This window comes from Solea senegalensis, linkage group LG1, assembly GCF_019176455.1.
Source record: "Solea senegalensis isolate Sse05_10M linkage group LG1, IFAPA_SoseM_1, whole genome shotgun sequence".
NCBI lineage: Eukaryota > Metazoa > Chordata > Actinopteri > Pleuronectiformes > Soleidae > Solea > Solea senegalensis.
Window position 1 is genome coordinate 38,210,218 of NC_058021.1, and position 12,760 is coordinate 38,222,977.

The 12,760-nt window shown below is 41.8% G+C and overlaps 1 protein-coding gene across 3 annotated transcripts in view; it reads right to left on the reverse strand.

Annotated features, from left to right (window-relative positions):
* Positions 1–6,599: 6,599 nt before the first annotated feature.
* Positions 6,600–12,760, reverse strand: part of LOC122768823 (sodium channel protein type 4 subunit alpha-like) — a 97,601-nt gene continuing 91,440 nt past the window's right edge. For all 3 annotated transcript variants that reach the window (XM_044025114.1, XM_044025097.1, XM_044025106.1), the window contains exons 29-32: positions 12,549–12,686; positions 11,296–11,400; positions 10,937–11,207; positions 6,600–8,558 (exon numbers count right to left, since the gene is read on the reverse strand). In XM_044025114.1, coding sequence (XP_043881049.1) covers positions 7,261–8,558; positions 10,937–11,207; positions 11,296–11,400; positions 12,549–12,686 — 1,812 coding nt within the window. In that variant the 3' untranslated portion in view covers positions 6,600–7,260. The remainder of the gene's footprint in view (positions 8,559–10,936; positions 11,208–11,295; positions 11,401–12,548; positions 12,687–12,760) is intronic.

Consider the following 12,760-nt stretch of genomic DNA (forward strand, 5'->3'; position numbering starts at 1 on the left):
TAAAAGACAGAACTATTAGTCAAGTCATCAATACGTCCAATAACAGGAAGTTATTCATTTATTCATTCATGGAAAAAACAGTTATATTTTAAAGCCATGGGGGCCTTAGGGGGGCGCCAGAGATCACATGGGGGTGCGCAGAGCTTCCACTGCTCTGAGTTTGTGAGGTTAATGTATTTATATTTGTGCATCCCAAACAGACACTCTACTGGATAAATAGAAGTCAGTATCACCCAAATAAAAACAAATTTTCGTTGGTCCACCTTACAATTTATTAAGCTATTTATCACCAACAGTTGATCACGTTCCTGTTGTGTGAGAAATGTCAAAGTACCAAAGACTCACTGGGATCAAAAAAAAAAAAGAAAATAAGGCAATACCTTAGTTTTGATTTAATGGAAGCACAGGACAGTTTTTATCTATACATACTGTGAGAATAGGAAGAAAAACCTACAACTGCTGCTTATTTGTGCATATGAACTTTTTACTTTATTCTTTTTTGTGTGCGTGCCCTGGACAAGGGTTCGGGTCGGGGGGCCTGGTTTGTTCTGGACACAAGCAAGGGGGGCTTCAAGGAAAAAAGGTTGGGAACCACTTGTTTAAGGGATCCAGAGAGTAGAATTTGGTGACACCTTGTGGTAAAGTTGTATATCACATCCAGCTGAGTATTCTTCGCATTCATGAGCAGCCCCGTGGCCGGCCACCAGAGGGCAATCCAGACACTTCAAAATAAAAGCAACACAACAGACTCGGTGATAGTTTTTTTTTCTCGTTTATTACAGGAGGCTTTTTTTCTTTTATATACAGAGACAAATATTTGCAAAATACTAAAAAGTATTTGAACTCAAAGTACTAAAAAGTATATATATATTTATATATATATATGTTCATATTTTTCATAATTGTAATAATAATAATTACTGTCTCTAAAACACGGGAGGGGAGGGTCACTGAGGCACGGGGTTCACCTCCTTCACACCGAGGTTTCACCGCAGACTGTTTACACCAACGGTCGTAGCTACGAGCGGAAAAACTTTGTAACTTTACGCGTTTGTGTCATTTACAGACAGGAAAGTATTATACGTCGGAAAATTCAATGATGGTGTTCAGTGAAAAGCAAAGTTTTGACAAAGTTCACACAAAGCCAAATCACAAATGTGTCAAATGATTTGTCGCGTTGGAGACATCACTCACTGACGCTTCAGAACTTTCAGCCTTTTCAACTTTCAACTTTTGGCGACTTCCTATCATGACTTTTTATTACAAGTTCCACTTAAACGCAGCGAGTAACGGGGCCGCGTGGTTTTGTCAGGGAATAGTTCTGCGCAGCGCCTAAAGGTGTCTCTCTCTAGACTCACTTTGTTAAGTATTAAGAATAAGAATAATTTTTAACTCCTGGTCTATAAAAAAAGTGTTCCATTTGAGTCCAGAATGTCCGACGTGTACGACTTCCTACCTCGTTCCACTTAAATGAAGTAAGTCGGGGTGTAGTTCTATGCGTCACCTGAAGGTGTCTCTCTGGACAAACTCTTAACGTCCTAGTCTTTTAATATTTTTTTGACACTCAGTTTCACATTTTGCACCTTTAAAATAGTTTCCTAAAAATCGTAAAGTAAAGTTCTCCAACTCGGATCGACCTGTTTGTCGTCCCGCAAAAGTGCGATAGAGTTGCTCGTACCGCTAAATCTTGTACCTCCAACGCAGGTGAGTTTTATCGTCCTCCACCTCGTAATGTCTGCGATAAACTCTCCTGAGAGCAACTCTCTCAGCTTTGACAGAAACGTACGAGAGTGGAAGTCAAACGTACGGCCCGTTCTTTCTGCCAGAGGCGACTTTTTGGGAGGTTTCTTCATAAACAATTGTCGCAAAAACCGTCCCGACAACCGTTGGTGAAAGTAGTGTCAGTGTAAATGGAGCAATCAGTGGTTTGAGCGATGAGAGGATGCCGGTGGGAAAAACCAATATCTGTGACTGTGGGGGAAATCATTGTTATTATTATTCGCCTCATACTGTAAATAAGATACAGCGCCATCCGCTGTCTGGTTTGCGTAACTGTTGTATTGCATTTTCACACAGTTTATAGTAACAATAGTAACGATAATGAAGAATGAAACCACTCGCAGTCTGTGCATCTCCTCTGCGTCAGTGTGTCCATGTTTGTGGTGAAGGTGACGAAGCAGCTTTTGGTTTTGATTCGGGGGGAAAACGGCGCAGAGTTTGTGTCAAACCCCGTCCCCTTGCCCCCGCCGCCGACTTTGACTTGGACTCTTCCAAACTCCTCGGTCGCCTCGTGGTTTAACTCCAAAATTAGAGTTTCATTAAAAGTCAAAAGGCGACGTTGATTTTTTTTGCTGAGTCATGTTGGAGCTTCATCCTGATGTTTGCAGGTTCAGATCCTCGATGTCGACGTCTGTTTTTGTTTGTTTGTGCTCAGTAAAAAAAAGAAAGAAAAGGGGCCAGTGTGTGAGATCCAGTGACATCTAGTGGTGAGCATATGATGTGAATCGTATCATAAAAATAACAAAAAGACGACAATTCTTCATTTTCAGGTGAGAAATAAAAATAAACAATGACAGATTTAATATTTCCATAGACAAGGGCTGGACGATAAAAACACAGTATTTTCGCAGTTTATTTTCCTACAGTTGCGATAATTTAATCCGTCTTTCTTTGAGGTTTTTCATCAGACTTTTGCCCCAGAACAAATTTTTAAATCGGAGTTAAAAATAAACTTATTGTGAGAAATTTTTATTCTGAGAATTTTTATCCGTATCGTTCAGCCCTTGTCCGAACACGAGCACAGATTTAATCTGGATTTTTTTAAAACAGGAAAAGTTATGAAAAACAAAAAAACATAATAATTGTGTGTGTCAAATTTCAGTTTTTGTTGTTAAACTTGTGTTCTCTGGCTTTCGCATTTTCATTTTAAAAGTAAAAATTATTTTAAAAAAAGCCCCTTTATGTGTGCAATCAATTTTTTTTTTTTTGAATCAGGATTAGGTTCACAATAGTTGGCCATCTTTATAAAATGGGTCTCCAAACACTGGCTCAGGACCCACTGATGGGTCACAAGGGATTTGTTGTTTTTGCAAAACAAAATCACAATTTTTTGATCAAGATTTGTATCACAACAGTTTGCCATCTTCATAAAAAGCCCACAAACACAAACGCTGTCTTTAATGAACCTGAACCTTTCTGTCACCGTGATCACATCATCAGATAATCAGCTGATCAGCTCTCTGCGCCGCTTGTTCGACAGCTGATGAGGAAGAAGAGTCACCGTGGTGACGGGGGCGGGGTTTATTAGACACTGTGAAGCTTGTTTGTTATCAAAAAGCAAAGAGCAATCAATTCATCCAATCAATCAACCGACCAATCAATCAAACAATGGAAAAAGCATGGCTTGGAGTGTCAGGGTTGGTCTGTAGCAGGCACACTCTGGGTCTATTGCTACTGAAATCAGCCCTTCAGCACAACGGCAACCTGAAAAACTCGCAGCAGAGTCCGCAGTGTCTTAAGTTAGTATCCTAGTTTACGTGTTTTTTCTATTCTCAATAGAATCTAGTAGAAATAGAGTCCAGACGGTGCCAGTTTCTGTCTTTTTTTCTCGTCTCTTTTTAGTCTAGTAAAGCGTTTTTTTTTTAGTAAAGATCCCTCGGGTTACCATGACAACAGAGGGAGAGAGAGAGAGAGAGAGTGAGAGAGAGGTTTGAAAAATCTGTATCCAAACAAACGCTGTACACAAACTTTGACACTTCTTCGTAACAAAAACAGGTGGCGCCACTGTCGCCGCCGCCTTGTGGCAGCTTCATGCTATAGTATATTTAACCCGCGTATCAGTGAACGCACCACAGCACTGTCAGTGAATGCACCACAGCACTGTGTTAGTGATTCAAACAGTGAAGAAGAATCCGTCCATGTCCCACAACATTTTCTTTCTTTTTTTACGTAAAAGGTCTCGTCAAACCGTTTATTGCTAGACGCGGTTTGTTTTTGTGTTTTTTTTTTTTTATTTTATTGTTTCTCTGTGCAAAATAGATAAAGAACCGCCCGCCCCGCTCGGCCTCCGCTTCTCCTGAACGACGCAGATGAAACGTGCAAATGTTTTAAAAAAAGAAAATCGTATGTAAAGTAATACAATCAAACAAAAAAACAGATGAATAAATAAATAAATAAACAATTAATAAATAAAGCTGTGATTTGATTTGGAGAGTTTCCATTTTTTCTTCTCTTGTACTGAAAATTACACAATGTTTAATCCATCATGAAGACTTGTGTCATAAAATCTATGTCAGTTTAAGTCTACGATATCTTAACAACATGTTGACATCTTTATCTCACTGTGAGACAGACTTTACCAACAACCACTCACTCTCCCACACCAAACCCCATCGAGAAAATCAGTGATTTTAGTTTACTGGGTCACGGGAGTTACTGATCCACTGCTGCCTCCATCACGAAGTTCAAATGTCTTATTTTGAAAATTTGGCATTGACAATCTTTCGTTTATATTTTCTTGACACAGTGACCAAACAAGGCAGCAGTAGACCAGCAACTCCTGAGTCCCAGCCAGCTAAAATCACCGATTTTCTCTCTGGAGTTTGGTGTGGGAGAGTGAGTGGTTTACAGACTTCAGTTTCCTGTTGGAAAAGTCTGTGTAACAGTGACATAAAAATGTGAACGTGTTCTTAAAGATATCCTAGACTTTAGATTTTATAACACCAGTATTTTTGTTAATTTTGTTTTCACTGTATAAAAAACCTGCACTTTCCCAGAAAAAAGCCAAATTCAGCCAAATTGTTTAAAACTTCAGATTAATCAATAAGAAATCAATCAATATTTATAATTTAATCCATTAATCACTTTTCTTCACGTATTTAAAAACAACAAAAACTCTTCAAATCACTTTTTTGTGGAAAAAAGAAGCAACAAAAGCTTTTAGCATTTATTTTTTACATCAGTGTCCTGGAAAAACGGCAGTCACTGTTTCACTCTGCAGTTTTTTTTTTCCCGTAAAATTTGATCGGAAGCTGCAGTCGCACCAAACGTGAAGCAAATGTAACCTCTAATTTTAAAGTTTCATTCATATTCTTTATTTTCCTGATTGACCATAAAGGCTTTGTCTCCTAAAGTCTTTATTTGGCGACTTTTTAAAGGTTTTAAATGACGATAAATATGAACAATTACAAATTAGTCGAAGAAATCGTCGGTCGTCTAATGAACTGTTCGCAGGTTTTTTCCCAGGACACCGATGTTAGCTGAAACGCTAAATCGCGACACATCACCGTGAGTTTTTAAAATAAAACTAAACATCCCAACGTTTTTGTTCTGAGACGATCGTCTAACGCCACAAAGATCCTTTTTTTTGCCCGTTTAGCGTTGAGAACTTTGGGGTTTTTCACGATCCAGTGAGAAGTCGGGAAACAAACAAATACGAACCAGACAGAGTGTCGACACTGGGTGATTCGCCAGAAAAGTTGTCCATGTTTGATTTATTTAGTATCGTTTATACAGCCACGTTAGCCTCCTGGTGGAGAAAAGAGAATTACATGAAGGGAAAAGTTAGCGATGCCTAAAGAGAATATTAATAATCCACTTGTGTTTCCATCTCATTCTAACTTAGTGATGGAGGCAGCAGTGGATCAACAACTCCTGTGTGCTGTGAAGTTAAAATCACTGATTTTCTCTACGGGGTTTGGTGCAGGAGAGTGAGTGGTTTACAAACTTCAGTTTCCCGTTGGAAAAGTCTGTTTCACATAAAGACATGAACAAATTTTTAAGATATTGTAGACTTAAATTGACACAGATTTTAAACAAGTCTTTTTGTTAAGTGGCCAAAATCTCTTTCCCAGAAAAGTAACTTTGGTCAAATTGTTCAAACCTTGAGACAAACCAACAAGGAATCAATCAATATGTATAATTTAATCCATTAATCACTTTTCTTCAACTGAGGTTTCACGCATGTAAAGCTACGTGTTCAGGATGTGTTTGACGATATTATGAGTTCTGCTTTAAGGCAACGGTAACCACGGTAACTACAGATATTTGTTGACCCCCAAAGCTTTGTAGTTGAGTCATGGTTGCGAAATTGTCCATTTACTTCCAAAGAAAGTTCGTACTTTGAAGAAAAACTCTTCCGGTGACCTTTATAGCTACCTGGCATTATCTATCTGTGCTCAAGTGCGACCACTAGTGGCACTCAAGTGTTGCATATTGGTCCTTTTTTAAAGTCTGTTCACAAAGCATGAAGTTTGAATCAGAGACTTTTCCTGACAAATCACCCAGAAGTCAACAAGCTGACGGACCCGAGGATTTTTTACCACCAGGACAAGAATGTGCAGGAAGTCGGGGATCGTGTAGAAAATCTTGATGTGCACATGATTTTTGTTTTTGGTGTTTTTGAGGAAAACAAACAAACAGAAAAATAAGAAAAATATCCCCACACCTTCATTAGCATAACTCTGCCCCTGGTGGTGAATTGAGTGAATGCACGAGTAAACTAAAAAAGTGCAACAACAAAAAAAAACGATGATGTTGCTCTTTCAGGTATTTAATTTTTTTTGGACTGCACTCTCTCCTCTCGTCTATTTTTCGTAGACCGCTTATTTTTTTTTCTTCAACTTACTCTAAAAATATAAAAAATAGTAATAATCGTACCGCTATTAAAAGACTGGTAACATCAACAAAGTTATATTTTTTTTACTACGAAAACGTTAAATCCGCGTTCATCATGGTTTCCCCTCCTGTCCCGGTCTGTAACACGTCGACCGCTAACACCACGAGGAACATCGTGACTCTGACAACCAGGCGTAATCTGAGCGGATTGATCGTCTGTGGGAAGGCACAAACTCCCCCGGGTCCAATAATCGATGGATACATCTGTGATATACTTGTTTTTCCGGAGGTCAAAGGTCCAAATACGACCGCGGTGGTCAAACGGATCCCGAGGCGCGTCCTCCTCTACACTCTTGTCTTTAAACCCGAATAAAAGGCAGATTTGACCGGACAGACGGGCGTCCCCAGTCTGTCCAGCTTCCCTTTTTAAGAAACTCGCTGTTGAGTTGAGTCCAGGAATCTCCAGCGGAAACAGGAAATAAACGTTAAAGGTGCTAAATATTCCTCTCTGCTTGCCCTTTCACTCTCGCTCATAGATTCCGCACGGCTCCAGTGTTGGTACATTCAGTAAACAAAAGAACAAATAGGCTTAAACCAAAACGAGAAAATCCTCGTTTTTTTTTTTTGCTTTTTTGGCGGTTCCTGTTACGGTACCGCCTCCTGTCGTCCGTCAGGTTTGAGCACCGACGGTGATTGTTCGCTGCCCGCCACGTCAACGTTGACCGTTTCTGTGTTGCCGGTGAGCGACTGAAAGATGTCAGACGTGGCTCGCGTCACGCTGTCATACGAAGGTGGCGATGAGGTGGACGAAATCGTCTCAGTGTTTCCGATCGCTAAAAAATTGGTGCCGTAGTTTTCCCTCATCATGGTGGCAATCAGCCCTTCTTTCTCGGGGGGTTCCTCCCCAAATAATCCCTCACCACCTTCCTCACCCTCGTCTCCCGCGTGCCGAGGTGTCGCGATCTGCCGATACATGTAGGAGGCGGCCTTCAGCTGCCGCCTGATCAAGTGTCTGCGGTAGCACCTCTGGATCACCATGGCCGACACGTCTTCCTGTTTGCGCCGCAGAGTGGTCGTGATCGGCTCATAGGAGATCTTGGACGGGTTGGCCATCATGAACTTCTCCTCCATCTGCTGCTTGAGGGCGTCCATCTCACCCGATTCGCCTAGAACCCGCTTGGTGAAGGCGAAGAGGATGTCCAGGCAGTGGATCTTGTCCCCGCTGACCATGGGAAGGTCCATGGAGATCAGCTTGATCTTGTTCGGCTTGGCAATGCGTAGCGGCTCCGACAGCGTGTCGGCAAAGTCGGACAGTTTGGAGTACTCGATGAACTGCGTCGCCTCGGGATCAAATTTCTCCCAAACCTCGTAGAACATCTCAAAGTCGTCCTCGGTCAGTGGCTCCGTGCTCTCCTCCGTGGCCACGCTGAAGTTCTCCAGGATGATGGCGATGTACATGTTGACCACGATGAGGAAGGAGATGATGATGTAAGTGACGAAGAAAGTGATGCCCACCGACGGGTTCCCACAGTTCCCTTTGACGGTGGTGCCGGTGTGGGGCATGTTGGCGTCGCACTCCTCAGGAGAATTGTTGAGGATGGGGCTTAGCAGGCTGTCCCATCCGGCGGATGTGGTGATCTGGAACAAACAGATCATACTGTTCCCGAACGTCTCAAAGTTAAACATGTCATCGATCCCCGCCTGCCGCTTCACGTAGGCGAAGTTGGCCATGCCGAAGATGGCGTAGATGAACATGACGAGGAACAGGAGCAGCCCGATGTTGAAGAGAGCGGGGAGTGACATCATGAGGGCGAACAGCAAGGTCCGGATGCCTTTGGCACCTCTGATGAGACGCAGGACACGTCCGATACGGGCCAGTCGGATCACACGGAACAGAGTTGGTGACACAAAGTACTTCTCAATGATGTCAGCGAGGACGATACCTGAAAAACAGACAAACAGAAATATATTGTTTTTTTATAGATTGTGGACCTACGCTGGGTTCCATCAACATTGGAACTCGTGGTCTGAACTGGGTTCACCAGGTTCCAGTTGAGAAGTCGGAAAAGCAAACATATTTCGAGCTAGCTACTGTTAGCAGTACTAGTTGATAACAACTCGGGGTGTTCCAGGAATGCTCGGTGACCTCGGAAATTCCGGGTTCTGACTACAAATTTTAATGCTGTGGTCGTGTCAGTCACTCAAAAGCATCTGCTCAGTCAACGGTGACACCTACTGGTGGCATTTGGTTTATCAGACGCTTCATAAGATGGGTTTTCTGTGGGCAAGGAGGACTTTGATCTTAGCGTATCGTGGCCCTAACGTGTGACTCTTTTGAAACTAAATGGAATGGAACCATCGTTCATGTCACTGGTGACGCCTGGGAGCTTGTTTATATTCAAAAATGCAGTTAGAAAAAAACAGTTTTGCATCAGCAAGACAAACGTCAGAGCCAGCAACGCCTCAGACGTGACATGCATCAACTGAAATGGATTTTTGATTGTATCTGCGGACGTGTTTTCAGTCTCTGTGTCGCAGGTTTGCATCCGCGGCGACTTATGAGTGAGTGTTTGTGAAGGACTGGACCATTTCCCCCTGCCTCTGTTACACTGAGACAAGCACCATTTTCCTTGTTAGTGGAGAATGATAAACAGAACGAGGAGATGGCCACTCGTCACCACCCTTCCTCTCCACTGCCCCCCCAGGCCTCGCCTCAGCCCCGCCCCTCCCCCCCATCTGTCTTCCTGGGGTGAGTTATGGGTGATTGAAGGGATGAGCAGGGGGGAGTCGAGAAGGAGTCACTAACACGTCATACATCAACTCCACCAGCACCACCCGCTCACTCACACTCGCTATAACACACACTCAGCAACTCCGCCGTCAACATCAGCTAAACTTTAAAAACGAGGCACCACAGAGCAGCAGCGTCCTGTCACTGGTTTAAATCTGAAATTTTCCATGTCGCCATGGGAAGACGTGAACACACACACACACACACACACACACCAGCTGATGTAACAGGTCAATCAAGTTTGATTTGTCTCGAGGGACCGCCCTCTGGCAGCTCTGATTGCTGCTGTTACCTTCACCTCCCCCAGGAAGGCTTGTTTGAGTGTGCACACGCACACACACACACTTAATCACACACACACACTCCTGTCAAGCTAAAAGCAGCAGCAGCAGCAGCAGCTCACAAAATATGAGCACTGATCACTAAATTACCTGCTTATGTTGCCTTTGCAGTGTGTGTGTGCGTGTGTGGACCTTGGTGCAGTATAAACATCAAGGCCACACTGATGGTCACTTTGTTGACAGATAACCGTCACGTCAGACATGACAGCGTATGTGGTGTCCTCACACACACACACACACACACACACACACACACACACACACACACACACACACACACTCGGACAGTGTTTACATTCACTCATCACATATTTATATCATATACATCAACGATGTAGAATTGTGATTATTTTGACAATATTTTGATATTATAAACATATTTAAAATTGTCCCTTCAGATCCATTTATTTAGCAGTAAAAGTTACAAACAAATGCACCGTTTTATAATTTTCTCATTTTCATTCCCAATTATCATTTTTAAAATGCCAACGCAAGCAAATCTAAATCACACAGGAGTGAAAAATTAAAAATATCAAAAATATTACACTTGGATAGCCCTGATCGGCCCTCGCGTCCCCGGGCAGCAGTTATGACATGTGAGAATTTCACGTTGTTCTGTTTAAGTTAAAGCTTGTAAAAAGTGGAATTATAAAGTAGTTTTCCTGCCATTTTAACGTCAAATTTGTCAGAGCGCTGAGGCCACGCCTTTTTTATGCAGAGAAAATCCTTTGACAACTTTTAATCAATAATCTAGAACACATGGACTGAGTTTGATGCGAAGAGTTTGTTCAAATGTGTAGACTAGCCATTTTGTTTTTCCAAAATGGCCGACCTCTGGGTGGGCCGAGCTAATGGAAGTATATTAGACATTTGTTTGGAATCATGAGAGCAACGAGTTTACCAACTTTGGTTAAAATCGGAACAACTATGTACGAACTCTATGCAATTATCACATTTTCGCCTTTTTATGCATGTTAACCCCCTCAAAAATAACCGGAAAGCCACGGATAATAATCTGGAGGATAACAATAGGTTCCTCGCAGGTTCCTCGTGCCAGGATCTGTTGCTCAGGCCTGATGAGTCATTGTGACATAAAACCAATGATCCCAGACTAAACTAGATGAGTCTGAAAAAAGCCTTAAAGAGAATCACCCGAGCTGTCAAAGCTCTAATCTTCACTCTCGCTCACCGACGATGGAGAGGATGACGACCACGAAGTCGAAGATGTTCCAGCCGACGGTGAAGAAGTAGCAGCGCAGCGCCACGATCTTCACGAGGCACTCGCAGGTGAAGACGATGATGAAGACCATGTTGACGTTGTTGAGGATGTACTCCATCTGCCGCGGCTGCTCGTCCGTCTCCACCATCATGGTGATCATGTTGAGGAGGATCAGGACCATGATGATGATGTCGAATGCCTGCTTCCCCACCAGGTCGAAGAAGAAGCCCTGCACCGCGTTCTACACAGAAACAAAGAAAGTTCCATCGTTATTGTCTTCAGCGCCGTTTGATGTTGTTAACGACAAACACGGCGTCTCGTGTCCGTACCAGAGGTCGAGGAATTGGCTTCTGAGGTTTCTTGGAGCCCAGTTTCTTCATGGCGTTGTAATATTTCTTCTGTTCCTCAGTCATGAAGATGTCCTGTCCTCCTAAGTAAACACACAAACACCGTTCTGTTATTTTCATTGGTTTTCCAGCTCTGCTATCAGTCACGTCCTTTTCCATGACTTCATATTCCTCAATCCACGTGGGCACAGTCGTCATAGCAACAGCTGCATGAAACTGCCGGAATTTGGAATTTTCGATTTTGGAAATGTTTTACATTTAAGTACATTTTGGAATTTTAAGTACATTTTGTAACATTTGTAATTTTAAGTAGATTTGGCAATTGTAAGTGGATTGTAAGTAGATTTTGGAATTATAAGTGGATTTTAGAATTTTAAGTAGATTTTGGAATTATAAGTAGATTTTGGAATTATAAGTGGATTTTAGAATTTTAAGTAGATTTTGGAATTAAAAGTACATTTTGGAATTATATGTGGATTTTAGAATTTTAAGTAGATTTTGGAATTATATGTGGATTTTAGAATTTTAAGTAGATTTTGGAATAATACATGAGGATTTTAGAATTTTAAGTCAGACAGTCAGTCATTATCTACCGCTTTATCCTCCACCAGAGGGTCAAGGGGGGTGCTGTGCCAATCTCAGCTACATCGGGCGATAGGCGGGGTACACCCTGGACAGTTTAGAATTTTAAGTAGATTTTGGAATTATAAGTGGATTTTAGAATTTTAAGTAGATTTCTGAATTAAAACTACATTTTGGAATTATAAGTGGACTTCAGAATTTTAAGTAGATTTTGGAATTATACATGAGGATTTTAGAATTTTAAGTAGATTTTGGAATTATAAGTGGATTTTATAATATTAAGTAGATTTTGGAATTATAAGAGGATTTTAGAATTTTAAATACATTTTTAGAAAATGAAATTAGAAGTAAAATTTGGAACTCTAAATAGGGCTTTTAGGTGTTTTTAACTGATCTACTGTTGGACATTGTTGGCTTTGATTCTTGTGTTGGATGTCGCACTCATGACTCTTCAGTGACGACACTCTGACCAATCAGTGACCTTCAGTCTGTTGACGTCAGTTTGGGCTCAGCTGAAGCTCGTCAGAGCAGGAACTAAAACAAATGGCAGGTTCTATCACTGATGGAGAAGAGAAAACAAAATAGTCGAGTGGAGTTTGAACTGTGTTTTGGAAAAATGCCGTTCGTTCCCAACGCGCTCGCATGTCACTTATCTTTCGTTTCTGCTGGTTGAAGTTGTCGATGATGACGCCGATGAAGAGGTTGAGTGTAAAGAAGGAGCCGAAGATTATGAAGATGACAAAGTACAAGTACATATACAGGTTGATCTCCTTAATTGGCTGCTCCTCCACCTGCGACCAAACCAGACAAGATCATTAATTACCACCACAACTTCATCATTCCATTTTTAGTTTTGTGATTCTAA